Source organism: Moschus berezovskii, chromosome 8, assembly GCF_049115385.1.
Source record: "Moschus berezovskii isolate FMDL1 chromosome 8, NW_MosBer_1.0, whole genome shotgun sequence".
Lineage (NCBI taxonomy): Eukaryota > Metazoa > Chordata > Mammalia > Artiodactyla > Moschidae > Moschus > Moschus berezovskii.
Genome location: NC_142467.1, coordinates 51,644,151 through 51,664,746, shown reverse-complemented (window position 1 = coordinate 51,664,746; position 20,596 = coordinate 51,644,151). Strand labels below are relative to the sequence as shown.

The window sequence follows — 20,596 nt, the reverse complement described above, 5'->3', positions numbered from 1 at the left end:
TCACACAATTGAGTAACTAACATACACACACACAAACTACTGTTAGGTGGTGGAGCAAGCCTAGGAAAAATCCTTTATTTCCTACTATAAAAATTAACAATAAGTAAAGGGGAAAAATAATTTTATTTTTTCTAAACTATATTGCTGCTGCTGCTAAGTCGCTTCAGTCATGTCCGGCTCTGTGCAACCCCATAGATGGCAGCCCATCAGGTTCCCCCACCCCTGGGATTCTCCAGGCAAGAACACTGGAGTGGGTTGCCATTTCCTTCTCCAATGCGAGAAAGTGAAAAGTGAAAGTGAAGTCACTCAGTCATGTTTGACTCTTCGTGACCCCATGGACTGCAGCCTATCAGGCTCCTCCAGCCATGCAATTTTCCAGGCAAGAGTACTGGAGTGGGGTGCCATTGCCTTCTCCAAACTATATTGAAATTGCGAATTACAGGTAAGGATGACTAACAAAAATACTAAATTGTGTCTATGTATGTGTTTTACTTAAATATTCTCATCCACACTTTCAATTTGGTGTCATGTCCTACAATAAAAATAATGTGATTTTTAAGTGACATGGAATAGAGACTTTAAGACTAAAAACCATAAGGTTTTTATTTGGAGCTCAAATTAGAGCGCTCACTTGACTTTGTGGGCCCAAGATTCTTACCAAGGCCTTGGTGCCTTTGAGACAGCTGTCATAAATAAGCCACCTCACATCCTTCTAATTTCTTTCCTCATATCTCTCCAATCTTTGCTTTCTAGCAAAGAATCCAGAAAAATAAACATCCTCCTGAAATATGTAAATTATGTGAAAATCAATATCACTGAAAAAAATGATGAATAAAAATTGAATTCCACTATTAATTGACTAATGGAGGGAGTTTCTTTAACATTCTAGCTTTGTTTGTAGATCAAGGACCAGATAGATATAAAAAAACTTGATTTTTACCTATCATGGTTGCTTTTAATACTTACTTTTGGATTATATTACCAGTGTTAATAACAAACATATTTTTCCTATAATGAACTGCCCCCCAAACACATGTGCAACATTGACAGAAATAGCTAGTTAAAATTGCAAGTTATTTGCAGTTTATGAAAAGCATGCTGAGTTAATAATAAGAGCTACTCTTCATTTCCTTACCAAGGAAATTTCCTACTTGTATAATCTCATTTGGTCCTCCTCACAACTACTTTTGAGAAAGAAACTATAAATGCACCCATTTCACATATGAGGAAACAGAGAAGTGTCAAGATTTGTCCAAGGTCCCACTGGTGCTAAGAACCAAACTGGGATCTGGCCCAGGCAGCCTGACACAAGGGCCAGGATGTTGAACTCATTACCATCACTTAACTCTGTCACTCCCCTGAAACCCCCAAGGGATTATTCTAATTCTTTACAAGCCATTTTAAAAACCAATCAAAACATAAAAAATGTTGAATCTCAAAACTTGAAGGATCCTCAAAATCCCCAAGTCCCCAGATCTCTTCTAAAATGAAGAATATCCAAGCCTGTCCTACAACAGTACACTCTAAACTTAAGACTATCCCAAAGTTAAAAAGGTCTCCTTCAAAACTGATTTTCGGTAACTTCCAGTTTTACCCTCCATCTCAAACTAAAATTTCTATCTCTAATTCTCCTTCTGCACAGTGGTCCTAGATACCTAAGGAGAGCTTTTACGTTTCTCTTGAGTTTTATTTTTCTGCAGGTAAACATATGCCCAGTTGCATGCAACTCAGGTTGATTCTTCATACCAAAGTATAATTTGCAATGTATGGAGACATATTTTGTTGTCATAATTGGAAAGGGTGATGTTACTGACATTCAGGGAGCAGAGGTCAGAAATGCTGCCAAATGTCTTACAATGCACAAGACACCCTGCTACAACAAAGAGTCATCTGATCTACAATGACAGTAGTGCTGCAGTTGAAAAACTCTGGCCTAGAGGAGGTGATTTTCACCAACAGCAGGGACTCTGTCCTCTGTATGTCTTAGTGTGCCATTACCTGTTAAGAATGGTAGCTATAAGGACAGCATAATTCTCTGGTGTATTCTATACAGATCAGAGAAGCCTAGAATATTACCTTCCACTTTACCCACCATAACTTAATACAACCTACAGGACACCCAGCAGTACAGTATAAAAGACCTGTACCTTCTCAGAGCTATGATCTAGGACAGGCTGTGAGAAAGTCTACCCCTAACTGATTTATACGTTTCAGAGATGTTTGCCTGTTCTCAACTGTATCCTCAATGCCTAGTACAATACTATATAGAGTTATACTCACAAAAGACCTGAATAAATAGTAAACCCTTGATCACTACAAATTAATATAAACAACACTAAAATGTGGGACCAAGTTTTGAGAATGTGAAAAGCTGTGTCTATCAAAGGGATGAGGAAAGGCTGTCTCCAATAAGTGTCTTTTAAGTTGCTTTTCCAGTGGCTCAGCAGTAAAGACTCTGCCCGCAGTTCAGGAGCCACGGGTTCACTCCCTGGATTGGGAAGATCCCCTGAAGGAGGGCACGGCAACCCACTCCAGTATTCTTGCTTGGAGAATCCCATGGACAGAGGAGCCTGGTGGGCTACAGTTCACAGGACTGCAAAGAGTTGGACATGACTGAAGCAACTTAGCACAACACAGCACAAGGACAGTGGAGGAGAAAATATGATCCAGGTATTATAAAGAGCATGGACAAAGACCTGGGACAGAAATTTTATATATATATACACATCCATCTATAAATACACATCCATGTATCCACATACACGTATAAATATAACAGTACAATTAGCTGGATGGGAGAGTGTTTATATGGAAGGAGAAGGAAGTAAGCCTAAAAAAGCTGACAGAGGGGCAGATCTCAGTGCAATGGTTCTCCAATGATGATGTGCTTCAGAATCACCTGGAGAGCTTATTGAAACATAGGTACAGGTAAATCTTGAATGGGGCCTCAGAATTTGCATTTCTGATACGTACCCAAATGATCTGTTGATGGTCATCCGTTGACCACACTTTGAGACAATTGTCTTAGAGGTTTTTGAATGCTATGCTAGGAAGAGTCACCAAAAGTTTTTTTGAACTGGGAAATGTCCATCACAATCAACACTGCTCTACCAAAGGAACTGAATTACAACAAACTCAAGAAAAAGAGTGGTTGGTTCACAGGCTAGCTGGATAGTATTCATCAGAAAAAGCAATTCTGTCTCATCTCAGGACTAGGTTAATCCACTGGATTAATCTAGGTCTGTTCTCTAGACTTCCACTGGACAATTCACACTCTTTTCTTTAACTAGAAAACTTTTACAAAGTGGTTAAGTAAATGTTTAAATGACAAATGAGGTTCCTGATGGCCAGGATTAACTAAAATATAGCAAGGATATTTACAAAGTAATATATTATGCAAAACATTTCCAAGTATTGCTCACAAAACTCCATTAAAATCCCCTTTGGTAGACCAGTCACTAGCTTCCCCAACTATAGCCATGTGTAAATGTGTGATCAAATTGCTTTTAAATGTCTCTGGGGACACAATTTACTTTGACAACTTTTAGAAGGCAGCCATGTATTTTTAAGTTCCACGCTAATCTTTCCCACTCCTCTTGCAATTAAGGAAAATTCTTCCTCCTTACTTACTGCCCTTCCAACCACAGTGAAGGCAGAAGGAGCAAAGAGAACAACTTGGAGCCCTGGACTTTCAGAATCAGAGGAGATTTCAGCAGTCATCTTACGTTTTTGCATCTGGGTACCACCAACTCTGTGGTCTTTGAATCAGTTACTTAACCTCTCCAAGACAGTTTCCTCATCTGGGACTCTATGTCCAGCTCATTGACTGGCTGTGAGAACTGATGAACAATATGTTTAAAACTTGAAAGTTTCTGATACATAAAACTTAAGAAAGAGTAGTTACTATTTTTATTCCCAGCCCCTCTGATCTTATATGTATGCGTGTGTGTGTTCTAAGCCACTTCAGTTGTGTCAAACTCTGTGTGACTGCATGGACTACAGCCCACCAGGCTCCTCTGTTCATGGGGATTCTCTGAGCAAGAGTACTGGAGTGGGTTGCCATGCCCTCCTCCAGGGGATCTTCCCAACCCAGGGATCGAAGCTGCGTCTTTTACATCTCCTTCATTGGCAGGCAGGTTCTTTACCACTGGTGCCACCTGGGAAGCTCCGATCTTATATGTATATACGTATATGTATATGCATACACAAATTTAAATACATTTTGGAACTGGGACTCTAAATCATTTAACAAATAAAATAGAAGCCACTGAGTTCAACCTCTTTCCTGGTCATTGATTCTAAGAAACAAAAGGCAAATGAGTTGATCCCTCCAGGTGAATGGAAACAATGAGACCATACTGGCTACAAGCAGTGAGACTGATTAGATGTAGCAGCCTCTCATAGACTTAATCCAGGTCCAGCTTTTCTACCTGTGATGGCTGAAGATCACATCTTGGATGATCCACAGAAATCAAATCTCCAATTAAGATAAGCTAAAGAAAAAAATGTCAGTCATGGGAGAGAAGAGATGAAGTATCAGATGGCTGATAAGACCTGGATTTTGGAATGGAATAAGAAAACAGAAACCTTTCACCACAAATATTTTCACAATTCCTAATCAATAGAGCACAATCATCTTTAAAATTTAGGAGTAAAGTGTTAAAGATCTTCACTGAACCAGCAAACTTAGGATTTACAAGTGCATTTTGCCTTTAGCAAGAAAATCAGTAAGTTCTAGTCCCAAATATTTCATGCATGTTCCTTTTGACTTTGGACAAATCTTTGGACACTACACATCTTTGTGTCTCTGTTTTCTTATGTGTAAGCATGGTATTGACTTATATGTGAGTTTTTATAAGAGGCTGTAATTATAATGAATTAAAGATGGCCATATCTCCCATCCAGGGACAGGGTATCTGCATCCTTCCCACAGGGCTGCCCTGTGACCGGTTTGACCAACAGAGTACATCGGAAGTGTTGTATGACAGTCCCAGGTCCAATTTTTAATAAGACTCTTGGTTTCTTGGAGTCAGGAGCTGTCATGTAAAAAATCTAGCATGCATCAACATGAGATCATGAATAGGGATCACATGGACAGAGAGAAGAGCCTGGCTGAGCATAGCCTTCCAGATGACCCCACCAAGATGTCAGGTATATAACTAAATGACCTTGGACCTTCCAGGCCAGTTCAGTCTCCAGTTAAGAACCATCAAGTGACTGAAGTCCCTGATGAACAGAACTGTGACATCTAATAATAATGCATGGTTGTTTAAGGCACTAAGTTTTGGGGTAGGTGTTACACCCAACCACAGAGGTAATCAGGTAGCATACAGTTGGGGATAACTGGGGTTTACTGGCTGGGCAGTAATTCTCCTTCCAGGAGGTGATCCATGTTTTGGGGGCAGAATTTTAGAGAAAGAGACCAATCTTTCTGCTCTTGATTGTGTTTGTTATATTTTAGTTCTTCCAGTTCTCTTTTGAGGAGGTGGAAAAGACAGAAAAGCACCAGTAGCTCAAGAAGAAACTAAAGGCCTTTTTCTTGGCATCCCAAGAGGCTCGGCAAGATGCAGTCACCTGGGGGATCAATAGGGAAGACCTCACAGGGATGTTCACCAGGAGGCAGGCACAAGAAGGGGCTGAGAATGCAGCCATGAGCAGAGATAAAACTGTGGGTTCCAGTAAGGAAAAACTATAGGGAGGAAGGACAGGAAAGCCTGCTTCCTGTCAGAGATGCACAGGGCATCAGATCGAGTCTTTGCACATAATCCCACAGGCAATGTGCAGATTTAATGTTTACTATGTTCTTCTTGGTTAAATATTCTGTACACTCACGATAAGAAAACTTGCAAGAAGGGGAATATCAGTTATCTAGGAAGGTGTCTCCTGAGTTATCATTGACTAAAGGAAAAAGGATAATCCATTAAAAATATAATCTGCAAAAATCTTAGAAGGGTTTACTGAACACACACAAAAGTTTCCAAGGTATACTTTGATATATATGAACTGATCAATCTGACCCTTCCAGACTAAGCCCAAGGGTCACATTCCCTGTAAAGTTCTTCTGGCCCCAAAAAACTCAGGGGAGACTCTCTCCTGTCAGAGATGTGGATTGGTTCTTCATCTGTGCATTTGAAGGGGAGGGTGCTGGGCATGCCACATGACTTGTGGGCTTCCCTGGTTGCTAAGTGGTAAAGAATCCGCCTGCAGAGCAACAGACACAGGAGATGTGGGTTCAATCCCTGGGTCGGGAAGATCCACTGGAGAAGGAAATGGCAACCCATTCCAGTATTCTCGCCTGGGAAATCCCATGGACAGAGGAGCCTGGAGGGCTACAGTCTTGTGCTTAGTCACTCAGTAGTGTCTGACTCTTTGCTGCCCTTTGGACTGTTGCCTGCCATATTCCTCTGCCCATGAGGATTCTCTAGGCCAGAATACTGCAGGGGGTTGCCATGCTCACCTCCAGGGGATCTTCCCGACTCAGGAATCGAACTCAGGTCTCCTGCATTGCAGGCAAATTCCTTACCGTCTGAGCCACCAGGGAAGCCCAGGCTACAGTCTATAGGGTTGCAAAGAGTTGGACATGACTGAGCAACTAAACAGCAGCAGCAGCACATGACTTGCAGGATCTTAGTTCCCTGACCAGGGATCAAACCCATGCCCCAGCAGTGAAAGTGCTGAGTCCTAGCCACTGGACCACCAGGGAAATCCCTCTGCCCTGGTGCTTTACAGTACCTCATATATATATGTGACAAAGCATTTCTCTAGCCATATTATAATTGTCCACTTATTTCTCTGCTACAATTACTACTATTCAAACCATGTTGCTGTTGCTTAGTTGCCAAATTGTATCTGACTCTTTTACAACCCCATAGACTATAGTCCCCCAGATGCCTCTGTCCATGGAATTTCCCAGGCAAGAATACTGGAGTGGGTTGCCATTTCTTTCTCCAGGGGGGTCTTTGTTACCCAGAGGTCAAACCTGCATCTCCTGCATTGGCAGGTGGATTCTTTACCACTAAACCACCAAGGAAGCCCATTCCTACTATACATACCACCTATTTTTTTAGGACACACTTTGTGTCAGAAGTATTCTACATTATTTCTAATTCCGACAGCAACTCTGCAAGGCAGCATTCAACGTCCACACTTTAAATATAAGGAAACTGAGGCCCAGAGAATTTAATACACTTGCTGAACATCACACAGCCAGATATGGTAGAACTGAGACTGAATCCCACATTTGCCAAAGTTCATACCCTGGTAATGCTAACAAAAGGGCAAGGCTTGACACAAGCAACCTTGTCTAGAAATAGGAAGGACTGTATGCAATGCCCTATAAGCTTTCTGAGCTGAGGACACAAGAAAAAAAGACATATTTAAAGATGAAACTGACAGATAAGATAATACACAGGAATAATAACTAAGAAGCTACTGCAATAACCCAGAAACAAGATGAAAAAAAGTTTAAGATGGGGAAGATAGATTTGAAAGATATTTATGAAAATATAGCTAAGACTCGGCATTTGGCTGGTCATGGTAGATAAGTAAAAGATGCCCTCAAAGAATTACCTTTAAATGATGAAAAGTTAACTAATAAATGCACCTTTGATGTAAAAAGTGGAAGAGGATAATGTTTATGATGGAAATTTTCGCCTTGAGACTAAGAAAACAGAAAGATGCTTACGGCAAGATGTTGAACAGGCAGCTACCTGTTCTACAGAGACCAGAGGCATGGGACATGGGACATAGGACAAGACAGCAAGAGAGATGAAGGCAGAGGTGCAGATAAAGCCACAGGATGGGTGATCCCTCCAAAAAAGAGAAAGAAGATATCCAGGGCTGGAAGCCTAAGGGTCTAACCTTGAAGGACACTCAACTATGCAACAGGAAGAAAAAGATGACTATCAGTGTCAAGGAGGGCACTCACAATAGCCACCAGGAATTCGCATGGGGAAAGGGAAGCAATAATGGAATAATAATTGTGGCTAACATTTACTGAACACTTACTAGTATACCTTTTTTTGGCATATACTCAGTAATTTAATCTTCAGAAACTCCAAACGGAATATGGGACTTTTCAAATGGCTCAGTGGTAAAGAATCCACCTGCCAACGCAGGAGACACAGAACACGTGAGTTTGATCCCTGGGTTGGAGAGACCCCCTGGAGGAGAAAATGGCAACTCACTCCTGTATTCAAGGACCCTTATTCAATGGACATGAATCTGAGCAAACTCCGGGAGAGAGTGGAGGACAGAGGAGCCTGGCACGTGGCAGTCCATGGGATGGCAAAGAGTCGGACACAACTTAGCAACTGAACAACAACAACATGGAATATACTATTAATATTATTGGACTTCCCTTGTGGCTCAGCTGGTAAAGAATCCGTCTGCAATGCAGGAGACCTGGGTTCGATCCCTGGATTGGGAAGATCCCCTGGAGAAGGGAAAGGCTACCCACTCCAGTATTCTGGCCTGGACAATTCTGTGGACTGCATAGTCCATGGGGTTGCAAAGAGTTGGACACGACTGAGCAACTTTCACTCACTCACTCATTAATATTATTAATACAATTTTGCTGATGAGAAGACAAAAACCAGAGAATTTAAGTGACTTACTTCAGTTCAGTTCAGTTCAGTCGCTCAGTCGTGTCCAACTCTTTGCAACCCCATGAATCACAGCACGCCAAGCCTCCCTGTCCATCACCAACTCCCGGAGTTCACTCAAACTCATGTCCATCGAGTCGGTGATGCCATCCAGCCATCTCCTTCTCTGTCGTCCCTGTCTCCTCCCACCCCCAATCCCTCCCAGCATCAGAATCTTCTCCAGTGAGTCAACTTGTCGCATGAGGTGGCCAAAGTATTGGAGTTTCAGCTTTAGCATCAGTCCTTCCAATGAACACCCAGGATTGATCTCCTTTAGAATGGACTGGTTGGATCTCCTTGCAGTCCAAGGGACTCTCAAGAGTCTTCTCCAGCATCACAGTTCAAAAGCATCAATTCTTCGGCGATCAGCTTTCTTCACAGTCCAACTCTCATAAGACCGTATAATTGGTAATTAGTCAAAGCTGGGTTTGAATCCAGGAAACCTAGGATCCTAGGTCTCATTCTTATACATGTATATATCAAGACTTCTAAAAGGGTAGAAAACTAACACTAAAGTCATATCAAACCACAAGTCACATTTCAGAGCATTCTGTGCTCCGCTAAACATGCCTGGAGCAGCTACTACTGATCTGTAAGAACACAAAAACAGACGAGATAAAGACTGACTCTTAAGGAGTTGGTGAGAGACAGATAAATAAACCAATTATTTAAAAAGTGATAACTGCTGTTAATATTTAACATTCTGTGGGAGCTCAGAGAAAGAAATAACAAATCTTCTTTGAGAATGAAGCTCAGCCAGTTGGTGGAGAAGGTGAGTACTGAAGAAGGGTGGATATTCACCTGGAAATGAAGAGGAACTCAAGACACAGGTGCAACATAGAATTATGAGGAATCACACCATACTCAGGAAAGGATAACTACCACTCCTGGGTGGGAACAGAGATAGGAAGGCATAGACTGAGGATAATTCTGAGGAAAAGGACTGACATACAAGCTAAGAATGTAGCTTATATTTAATAATGTGTCACCAAGAAACCTCTGGGGCTTTGCACATGTTGTTTCCTAGAACTGCTGCTCCCCATACCTCACCTTCTCCCTCTTCACCTACTGGCACCTACATCACCTACAGACCCCAGCTTCAGCATCACTTCTTCTGATAGCTTTCCCTGCATAGGAAGTCACGTGCTCCAACAACTCCTTTGACTTCCCCTTATTCTATTTCAATAACCACCAATTTTACTATAATTATCTACCTACTTTTCACTAAAATCTCTGTGATTCAGAGCTATTCTGATTGTTCACCATTGTATTCCCAGTGCTCTACTCAACTCAAAGCAATTAGTAAGCACTCAATAAATAGCTGATAAAATGAATACAAAAATAAAATTTCATATCCTCTAGCATGAACTTCAACTCAATAGTAAAATATTACTATTATATAGAAACATGAACTTCAGAGAGTATGTGAGAAGGGGGAACTTGTAATCCCTACTCCTTGCAGAAATGCATTTCAATCCTGTTGGGAAAACAAATGGAATTGTGTGACACAAGCTCACAGCGACAGACACTTTTCATTTATACACTGCAAAATTGAGTTATACTCCAGGGAGAACACTAAGAAATGCCAGGACATTTATCTCCAGCACAGGGTGAAATATACAATCTTTGACTCAGAATTGTATGTTTTAGAAGCAAAACTGTTTTAAAAGAAAATGTGTGACTGAGTATCTGCTGGAGGAGTTTTGCAGACAAAACACATCAAATTCCTGGGCTGCCAAGAAGAAGGATGGCAATTCAGATGGACACATCAAAGAGAAGATCATGCAGTGCTACAGATAATGGTATCCTCAATGAAATGAAAGGGAACTACATTTGAGCCAAATACAGGGCAATATATAGCATGATCAGAGAAAGAGCATCAGTGGCAAAAAGTCAATAAGTATGGTATGTTGGGCTTCCCTGGTGGCTCAGATGGTAAAGCGTCTGCCTGCAATGCGGAAGATCCGGGTTTGATCCCTGGGTCGGGAAGATCCCCTGGAGGAGGAAATGGCAACCCACTCTAGTACTCTTGCCTGGAAAATTCCATGGATGGAGGAGCCTGGTAGGCTACAGTCCATGGGGTCGCAAAGAGTCGGACACGACTGAGCGACTTCACTTCACTTCATGGTATGTGAAGCCAGTGGAAGGACCTAGCAATATATGGCTTAGTGTAAAGAAGACTTGGGGATGACACACCTCTGTTATGTTGTGAATACTCCATAAAGATACCTGTATGTCTTCAGGTCAGCGTAAGAGAAGCTGATAGCTGCTATTCATGTGGCCCAACATCCCTCTTTCCAGAGGGAAACGAAATGTCATTTTCCTGTGATGGATGCTTCTGGTAAAGGTAGCAGTCAGAGGGCCTCATCTCTGCCCAGCAACCATATGTGTCAGCCCCACACCATGATGATTAGTCAAGAGGAGAGTGTCTGGCTCAGGCACAGTCCATGGTCTTCAGTGAGAAACAGCATTTAGGTTTATCTTCTTTGGATTCATGAGGTAAGGATGCTTTAAGACTCATGTTGCCTACAGCTATTTTTCAACCCAGCCTGAGAATGAATCCAACAAGAAGGGACAGACAGGGACAGACACGGAGAACCAGAGACACAAAGAGAAGGACAGAGAGAAAGAGAAGTAAATAAGGAGACAAAGAGGAGAGGGAGACAGAGGCCCCGGGGGAGCCAGGCCAGATGACGGTCAGACCCTGCAGAGCCACGTCTGAAGCCTGACTTTTCAGCCACAAATCAATCAGTTTATCTTCTGTCACACGATAATGAAAAAGACCTTACTAAAATATCACCTGAGAAGCAGGTTGGTAAAAACACTACACTCAGGCAATTCATCAGGATATATAAAGAGAAAGCCCTCTTCAAGGTCTTATTTAAAACAGGAAACCATTGAGTAAACTAAAAATATATTCACATAACAAGTCTGCTTATTGCATATGAAATGACTGGCATTTAGAGGGGACTATTATTTACAGTTGTTAACTCTAGAGTATACAGTTGTGGAGGTGGAGAGGAAGAAATGGGGACATTTTTATGTTTTACTTGTGAAATAACGACTTTTTTTTTTTTTTTACAACGCTCAGATATTATTGTTATGACATTTTAAAACTGTAATGATTAGAAAGGACCTTGGTGAAAGAAATCAAACACAAGGTCATGAACTGGGGTTGGATGAATGAAGATGAAGGTGAGGGTCATCGTGAGGAAGAATCTGCTAGTAGGAGGTGATGAGGGCTCCCCTGGGGGCAGATTTTAGGGCATTTTGTGAGAAAGCACAGAGAACTCATTGGTTAGAAAGATGTCCATGCTCCCCACCTTGTTCTAACCCCAGAGGGAACTTCTCACACCTAAGTCAGAATGTTCTCAGAGATTTGAGGAATGTGCTATCCCAGGAGCATGTCCAGGTAAAAGCCCTCTGTGGACACACTTACAGTCATGAAGTGTTAACTTCCAGTAAAGAGAAAACTGAGTGCATATTTCAGAAATTAGTAAAAATGACCAAGATCCATATGACCATCCAGTCTAGCCAACACTACTGCCCCTAGATAACCACTTTAATAGTTTGGCACAATTTCATTCCTCCTTTCTCTCATACACACTAACTCATGTACACCCAGATACAAACATCTATATATTTACTTTCCCAAAGTAAAATTACTCTAAACATTAAAGTCTGAAACTTGCTTTTTCCCCCGACATAGTATACCAGTGATATCTTTCCAGGACATCACACATAACTTTTTCTCATGGTTTTAATGGCTGCATTATATTTCACTTTAAAAATTAGTACTTTATTACAAATACTTGGTTGGTTTTAATTTTCACAGTCAGTCAGTTCAGTCGCTCAGTCGTGTCCGACTCTTTGCGACCCCATGAGTCACAGCATGCCAGGCCTCCCTGTCCATCACCAACTCCCGGCGTTCACTCAAACTCATGTCCATAGAGTGGTGATGCCATCCAGCCATCTCATTCTCTGTCGTCCCCATCTCCTCCCACCCCCAATCCCTCCTAGCATCAGACTCTTTTCCAGTGAGTCAACTCGTCACATGAGGTGGCCAAAGTATTAGAGTTTCAGCTTCAGCATCAGTCCTCCCAATGAACACCCAGGATTGATCTCCTTTAGAATGGACTGGTTGGATCTCCTTGCAGTCCAAGGGACTCTCAAGAGTCTTCTCCAACACCACAGCATCAATTCTTCGGCGCTCAGCTTTCTTCACAGTCCAACTCTCACATCCATACATGACCACGGGAAAAACCACAGCCTTAGATTTAAAACAACCAATTATATGTAAAGCTTTAATGCTGTTTTTGACCTCCTATGATCCATATTATGTGATGCATGTATTTTAATCATATTTTGGAAATTATTTCTAATGAGTCAATAAACTTTCATTAACATGTCTTAGTCCTCAAAGCACTGGGAAGCACAGTGGATAGAGAAAGATAGCTAGAGAAATGCATTATATATATATATACACATATAATTTTAACTATTTTATATTAGAGTATAGCCAATTAACAATGCCATGATAGTTTAAAGTGCACAGCAGAGCAACTCATACATAGGCATTTAATAATATATTAATGGAGTCTTGTATTTTGCTTTGATACAGAGGTCTACCATCTGTGTGGAATTAGGAATCAAGGTGAGCATTCTTGCTCGAGGGGCACTACCTACATCAGTCACCCCCAAAGACTCAGAGCAGCTTTAGAGAGGACAAGACATCCTGCTAGGCATCACTTGGTGAGCAGTAATATCACACTTCTCTGAGACATTCATTCTGTACTTCAGCCCAGTCTGGCCCAGCCCAGTTGTAATGCTGGGAGGAACACAGCAAAATAGAAGCTAGATATAAATAAGATCACACTCTTTCAGGCTAAACTGTCCTGTAACATCTAGAGTGAACCTTCCAGCTCAATGAGAATGTCACTCTTGGGACAGAAAATGATGGGAGATAAATGGAAAGTTTCCAAGACTCGCAGAAGAAAACAAAATCATCTGACTTCATTTATTAATAACTTATGGTATTGGAGTTTCTGACATCCACTCTCAGAGAAAGAAATGGAATTATTGGCAGCCCTGTTCAAAAAGAGAAATGTGCTGAACATTCCATTTGTTCAATGGTGTTTATAAAATTCCTAAATCAGTATTTATGTAATTACTGGTTAACTGACAATCTCCCAAATAAAACATAAGTTCTGTGAGGGCAAGAGCTTTGTCCTTACTCATGCTCTTGCACTTTTTTCCACTGGGGGAGATAGAGACATTTAAGGAAAAAAATGAAAGAAAAATCAATTGTGGTTTTAATCACAACTGCACTAAGTTTTTAAAGGAGAAGACTGGATCTGACCAGCTCAGAGAGGACTTCTGCAAGAAAGAGAGGATTGAGCTAAAATGTGAAACACATGCAACAGAGGAGGGAGCAAAGGAACTCTGTGGGCAGACGAATGAGCCAAGGCCCTGAGGTGGCTGAGTACAGAGCACTGGAAAGAGAGAAAGAAGGTCAAGGGTGAGGCTGGTGAAATTCATCAGGAGCATAAAGTGGGGCTGCACATATAGGTAGGAAATAGATGATGCAAAACTCTACAAGCCAAGGAGTTTGGTCTATTGTTGGTGCGATGAATAGCCATTGAAGGGTTTTAAGCAAAAGTACAGCAGGATAAGAGCTGCAGTATTAGAAGAGATCTTGTAAACACTGAGTAGATTAAAGGGGATAAAAGAAATCTGGGGAAAATAGGAGGTTGTTGCAGTGATATCCAAAAGACAATAATAATCTGGACTAGAATGACAGAGATGGGAAGAAACAGACTTAGATCTGTGCCGGAAGGAAAGTCAATAGGACTTGTCATTATTTAAATGCAGTGGATAAGGAAAGACCGCATTAAGAATAACTACCTGGTTTCAAGAGATCCCTGGAGCTCAAACGATAAAGAATGTGCCTGCCATGAAGAGACCAGGGTTCAATTCCTGGGTTGGGAAATCTCTCTGGAGAAGGGAATGGCAATCCACTCCAGTATTCTTGCCTGGAGAATTCCATGAACAGAAGAACCCTGGTGGGCTACACCCCATGGGGTCACAAAGAGTTGGACACGACTGAGCGACTAACACACACACACACACACACACACACACACACACATACACCCGATTTCTAGGTGTGGCAGCTGCTGGAAAAGCTACTCACTCAGAAGGAGGTCCAAGTTTGTTAAGAAAGATCATGGGTAGTATGAACAGAAACTGATATTAGCATCCACTAACATTGAGGGCAATCAGCTTTCTTCACAGTCCAACTCTCACATCCATACATGACCATGGGAAAAACCATAGCCTTGACTAGACGGACCTTGGTTGGCAAAGTAATGTCTCTGCTTTTCAACATATTATCAAGGTTGGTGATAACTTTCCTTCCAAGGAGTAAGCGTCTTTTAATTTCATGGCTGCAATCAGCATCCGCAGTGATTTTGGAGCCCAAAAAAATAAAGTCTGACACTGTTTCCACTGTTTTTCCATCTATTTCCCATGAAGTGATGGGACCAGATGCCATGATCTTTGTTTTCTGAATGTTGAGCTTCAAGCCAACCTTGTCACTCTCCTCTTTCACTTTCATCAAGAGGCTTTTTAGTTCTTCTTCACTTTCTGCCATAAGGATGGTGTCATCTGCATATCTGAGGTTATTGATATTTCTCCCAGCAATCTTGATTCCAGCTTGTGCTTCTTCCAGCCCAGCGTTCCTCATGATGTACTCTGCATAGAAGTTAAATAAGCAAGGTGACAATATACAGCCTTGACGCACTCCTTTTCCTATTTGGAACCAGTCTGTTGTTCCATGTCCAGTTCTGACTGTTGCTTCCTGACCTGCATACAGGTTTCTCAAGAGGCAGGTCAGGTGGTCTGGGATTCCCATCTCTTTCAGAATGTTCCACAGTTTATTGTGATCCACACAGTCAAAGGCTTTGGCATAGTCAATGAAGCAGAAATAGATGTTTTTTTGGAACTCTCTTGCTTTCTCCATGATCCAGCGGATGTTGGCAATTTGATCTCTGGTGCCTCTGCCTTTTCTAAAACCTGGTTGAACATCTGGGAGTTCACGGTTCACATATTGCTGAAGCCTGGCTTGGAGAATTTTGAGCATGACTTTACTAGTGTGTGAGATGAGTGCAATTGTGCAGTAGTTTAGCATTCTTTGGCATTGCCTTTCTTTTGGATTGGAATGAAGACTGACATTTTCCAGTCCTGTGGCCACTGCTGAGTTTTCCCAATTTGCTGGCATATTGAGTGCAGCACTTTCACAGCATCATCTTTCAGGATTTGAAATAGCTAAATTGGAATTCCATCACCTCCACTAGCTTTGTTCGTCGTGATGCTCTCTAAGGTCCACTTGACTTCACATTCCAAGATGTCTGGTTCCAGGTGAGTGATCACGCCATCGTGATTATCTTCGTCATGAAGATTTCTTTTGTACAGTTCTTCTGTGTATTCTTGCCACCTCTTCTTAATATCTTCTGCTTCTGTTAGGTCCATACCATTTCTGTCCTTTATCGAGCCCATCTTTGCATGAAATGTTCCCTTGATATCTCTATTTTCTTGAAAAGATCTCTTGTTTTTCCTATTCTGTTATTTTCCTCTATTTCTTTGCATTGATCGCTGAGGAAGGTTTTCTTTTTTTTTTTTTAATTTTTATTTTTATTGGAGGCTAATTATTTTACAATATTATATTGGTTGCTTTTGCCATACATTGACATGAATCTGCCCCGGATGTACATGAGTTCCCCCTCCCGAATCCCCCTCCCACCTCCCTCCTCCCCTTATCCTCCCTCTGGGTCATCCCCGCATACCAGCCCCGAGCAACCTGTAACATGCATTGACCCTGAACTGGCGATTCGTTTCACCTACGATAGTATACATGTTTCAATGCCATTCTCCCAAACCATCCCACCCTCACCTCTCCCACAGAGTCCCAAAGACTGTTCTATACATCTGTGTCTCTTTTGCTGTCTCGTATACAGGGTTATCATTTGCATCTTTCTAAATTCCATATATATGCGTTAGTATATTGTATTGGTGTTTTTCTTCCTGGTTTACTTCACTCTGTATAATAGGCTCTAGTTTCATCCACCTCATTAGAACTGGTTCAAATGCATTCTTTTTAATGGCTGAGTAATACTCCATTGTGTATATGTACCAAAGCTTTCTTATCCATTTGTCTGCAGATGGACATCTAGGTTGCTTCCATGTCTTGGCTATTATAAACAGTGCTGCAATGAACATTGGAGTACATGTGTCTCTTTCTTATCTCATCTTGCTATTCTTTGGAACTCTGCATTCAGATGCTTATATCTTTCCTTTTCTCCTTTGCTTTTCGCTTCTCTTCTTTTCACAGCTATTTGTAAGGCTTCCTCAGACAGCCATTTTGCTTTTTTGCATTTCTTTTCCATGGGGATGGTCTTGGTCCCTGTCTCCTGTACAATGTCACGAACCTCCATCCAAAGTTCATCAGGCACTCTATCAGATCTAGTCCCTTAAATCTATTTCTTACTTCCACTGCATAATAATAAGCGATTTGATATAGGTCATATCTGAGCTGATCGCCGAAGAATTGATGCTTTTGAACTGTGGTGCTGGAGAAGACTCTTGAGAGTCCCTTGGACTGCAAGGAGGTCCAACCAGTCCATTCTAAAGGAGATCAATCCTGGGTGTCCATTGGAAGGACTGATGCTAAAGCTGAAACTCCAATACTTTGGCCACCTCATGCGACGAGTTGACTCACTGGAAAATACTCTGATGCTGGGAGGGATTGTGGGCAGGAGGAGATGGGGACGACAGAGAATGAGATGGTTGGATGGCATCACTGACTCGATGGACATGAGTTTGAGTGAACTCTGGGAGTTGGTGATGGACAGGGAGGCCTGGCATGCTGTCATTCATGGGGTTGCAAAGAGTCGGACATGACCGAGCGGCTGAACTGAACTGAAATGAACTGAACATTGAGGGCTATGCCAACCTGGGTCAATGCTACTCTTTAAATGGATCATCTAATTCATCCTAACTGCAATCCTATAAAATAGGTGCTACTGCTCCCATTTTTAGAGATGAGAAAACTGAGATTTGGAAAGGCTTAGTAACTTATCGCCATTCTCAGAGCTAAAAATTGGCTGAGCTGGGATGTGAACCTGGATTTCCTTGGTTCTAAAGCAGATGATTCTTAATTACCAACTCATAACTACTTTATGACAACTGAGGTCTTCTTAGGAAAAATTTCATGGTTTCAAAAGGGCATGATACTTACCCAAGAACTCTGAAGCCAAATCTTCCTCAGAAACCTTCAGTTTTCCTCTCCAGGCCTCCCAGAACAACTGTCCACATCAGCAAGATGATTCTACACTTTTTCCCATCCTTCACTCCCCACCCACTCAGGCTTTTGGCCAAACTTCAAGGTTACCTCCAGTTGCCCTCATCTCCTCAATTTGCCTTCTCTGAATTACTATAATATTTTCAGTCTCACCACTTAGTTTGGCAACAATCATATGAGGGCTACCCTGCAGGATGTCCATATTTTCTCAACTTCCTCACATTTTATTTTTCTTATTGTGGATTTTTTTTTTTTTTTTTTACAGTATATACTGACTGTCTTATAAAGCCTTTCAAGCACTGAAGTCAGATTGTTGTAAATAAGCTAATAAACACAAAAACTGTGACACTCTGGTTCTGGCTGCCAACCAACAGCTCTGTTTTACCAATGTTTTTTATCTCTAGTTGTGGAGTGGAATCTCATTATATATTGCATTTAAATTACACAGATTCATCTATATATTCTTCACAGAGCAAGAGACAGAGAATATGCACATTTTAAACAGAGCAGGTCATTATGCATGCCATTCTAATCCATAAGCATGTGTCCCATAAAATAGGAGATGAATTAACTGATTTGAGTCCCTAAGGATCTTTTCCAGTATGAGTAATTATCTGGACAAACTCTGATTTTAGTGTATAGAAGTACATATTTTAGATAAACCACAATCTCTAATTTTAAGTCAACTATTCTTCCTATTCCTCTATTAAGGAACCTATCTAGTGACCTATCGCAAGATTAGGGGGAAAGTTGGGTCTCCTGGACTAATCAAGAGACAGTAAGAGATTGTCCCTGGCAATTCTGATAACACAAGACTTTCACACCACACTTTCTTTTGGGATCTACCCCTAAGATATGACTATAGTGATGGCAGTATATGTTCGGTTAATCATCTGACTTTTAAATTGTATTCTCCCTTTATCATTGAAAATAAATAAGCAGGAACTGGAAAATGAAAAGTGCTAATACAACTGATAAACATGTGCCTCCAACAGATGAGGCAAAGATGGAAATCATTAGGCCTCCTGAAGTCAAATGTGAAAAAAGAAGAACCCAGCTATGCAAGAGGAATGGAATTCTAACTTGGGTCCAAAAAGCAAACAATTATTAGGGATTTTATAATCACCTTTGATTTTCTGGAAAAGAGCCTTCCCGGTCACAGGCACAAATCTAAATATACACATAAAATTATGATAAAGGTGCATTATCAGAAGGTCGTGTTCAAACAGAACACTATCACTCTGAACTACCCTGCTGCCTATTGGGCAGATAGATTAATTCTTGCTTCTCAGCATCCTCAGAATTTTCTTTGTGCCATCAGCGTACAATTTCAGGCTTACCTACGGGAAGCATGGTTGCGGAACTTATCACTATTTAGACTGTAAGCTCCTTGCTGGCAGCTTCTAGGCCTTACTCATCTCTGTCTGCACTGCCTTAGAGAACGCCTGACTAAACGAGGGTGCTGTACAAAAGCTGGAGAGGGAATGAGTGAGTGAACAGCCGGATTTGCCTCTCTGAGATTCATTTCCTCTTATGATCAGAGAAGAAAAAAGACATGGCCCAGTGGCCACCAGGTTGTTGTCTCCAGCGCGGAGCTGCGCTTCTACGTGGCTCTGGCCTTACCTATCCAGAGAAATGCAGCACAGGTGAAAAATCGATGCTGTTGTGAGCAGGACATCCAGAGACGTGCGGACAAGGCAGAACATCTCCCCGTAAGTCCAGACGTCTTGAACCAGCTCAACGGCACCGAAGGGCATCACCAGCACGGACACCAGCAGGTCCGCAAAGGCGAGGGACACAATGAAATAATTGGTCTTTATTTTCCTGCGGGTGAACGGTGTGAGGGAGGAGGCGGTGGGAAGGACGAAGGAAGGAGGTGGGGGAAGGGGCAGGGGAGGAAAGAGAGGGCAGGGAAGCCAAGCAATAAGGGAGGAAGTGAGGAAAGAAAAGGAGAGAAACGTCAGATGTGCAGCATAGCCTGTGAGATTCAGTTTCCCCTTCTGTCTTGCATGCGGTCCAGTCACTTTGGACTTCTCCAGACCCCTGGTACCATAAGTCCTCTCTTGCCCTCATCTGTGACCACACGGGCCTGACTTGAGCCCCCCCATGCATAGAGACCATCTGTGACCACACGGGCCTGACTTGAGCCCCCCCATGCATAGAGACCATCTGTGACCACACGGGTATGACTTGAGCCCCCCCATACACAGAGACCATTTGTGACCACACGGGCCTGACTTGAGCTCCCCCATGCACAGAGACCCTCCCGAGGGTCTTTATGGGGTGTTCTCTCTCCCTACTGCTGGCCTAGCTATACCCTACCAATGGGCCTCAGTTTAGTCATCCCCAAGAAACCCTCCCAACATGCTCCCCCGCCAAGAGTGTCAAATTCCACTATTTTCCACTTTTAGACTGACTACCATGTGCCTCACATTTGTCATAGTGCTTACAATTTCGTTTTTATGTTTTTTGATTACAGCATGTCTTGCTTTAAGAGGAAGATAGCAGCAGATGGGACAGAACTGAACCTTTCATCCCCTTTTGTGTCCTGGTGGATCTTAATCTAGGCTGCACAATAGAATCACCTAGTAAATGT

At 42.0% G+C, this 20,596-nt stretch overlaps 1 protein-coding gene across 4 annotated transcripts in view; it reads right to left on the bottom strand.

Moving 5' to 3' along the window:
* Positions 1-20,596, bottom strand: part of HTR4 (5-hydroxytryptamine receptor 4) — a 202,444-nt gene that overhangs the window by 67,932 nt on the left and 113,916 nt on the right. For all 4 annotated transcript variants that reach the window (XM_055430905.2, XM_055430908.2, XM_055430903.2 and 1 more), the window contains exon 4: positions 19,624-19,824. In XM_055430905.2, the coding sequence (XP_055286880.2) occupies positions 19,624-19,824 (201 nt within the window). The remainder of the gene's footprint in view (positions 1-19,623; positions 19,825-20,596) is intronic.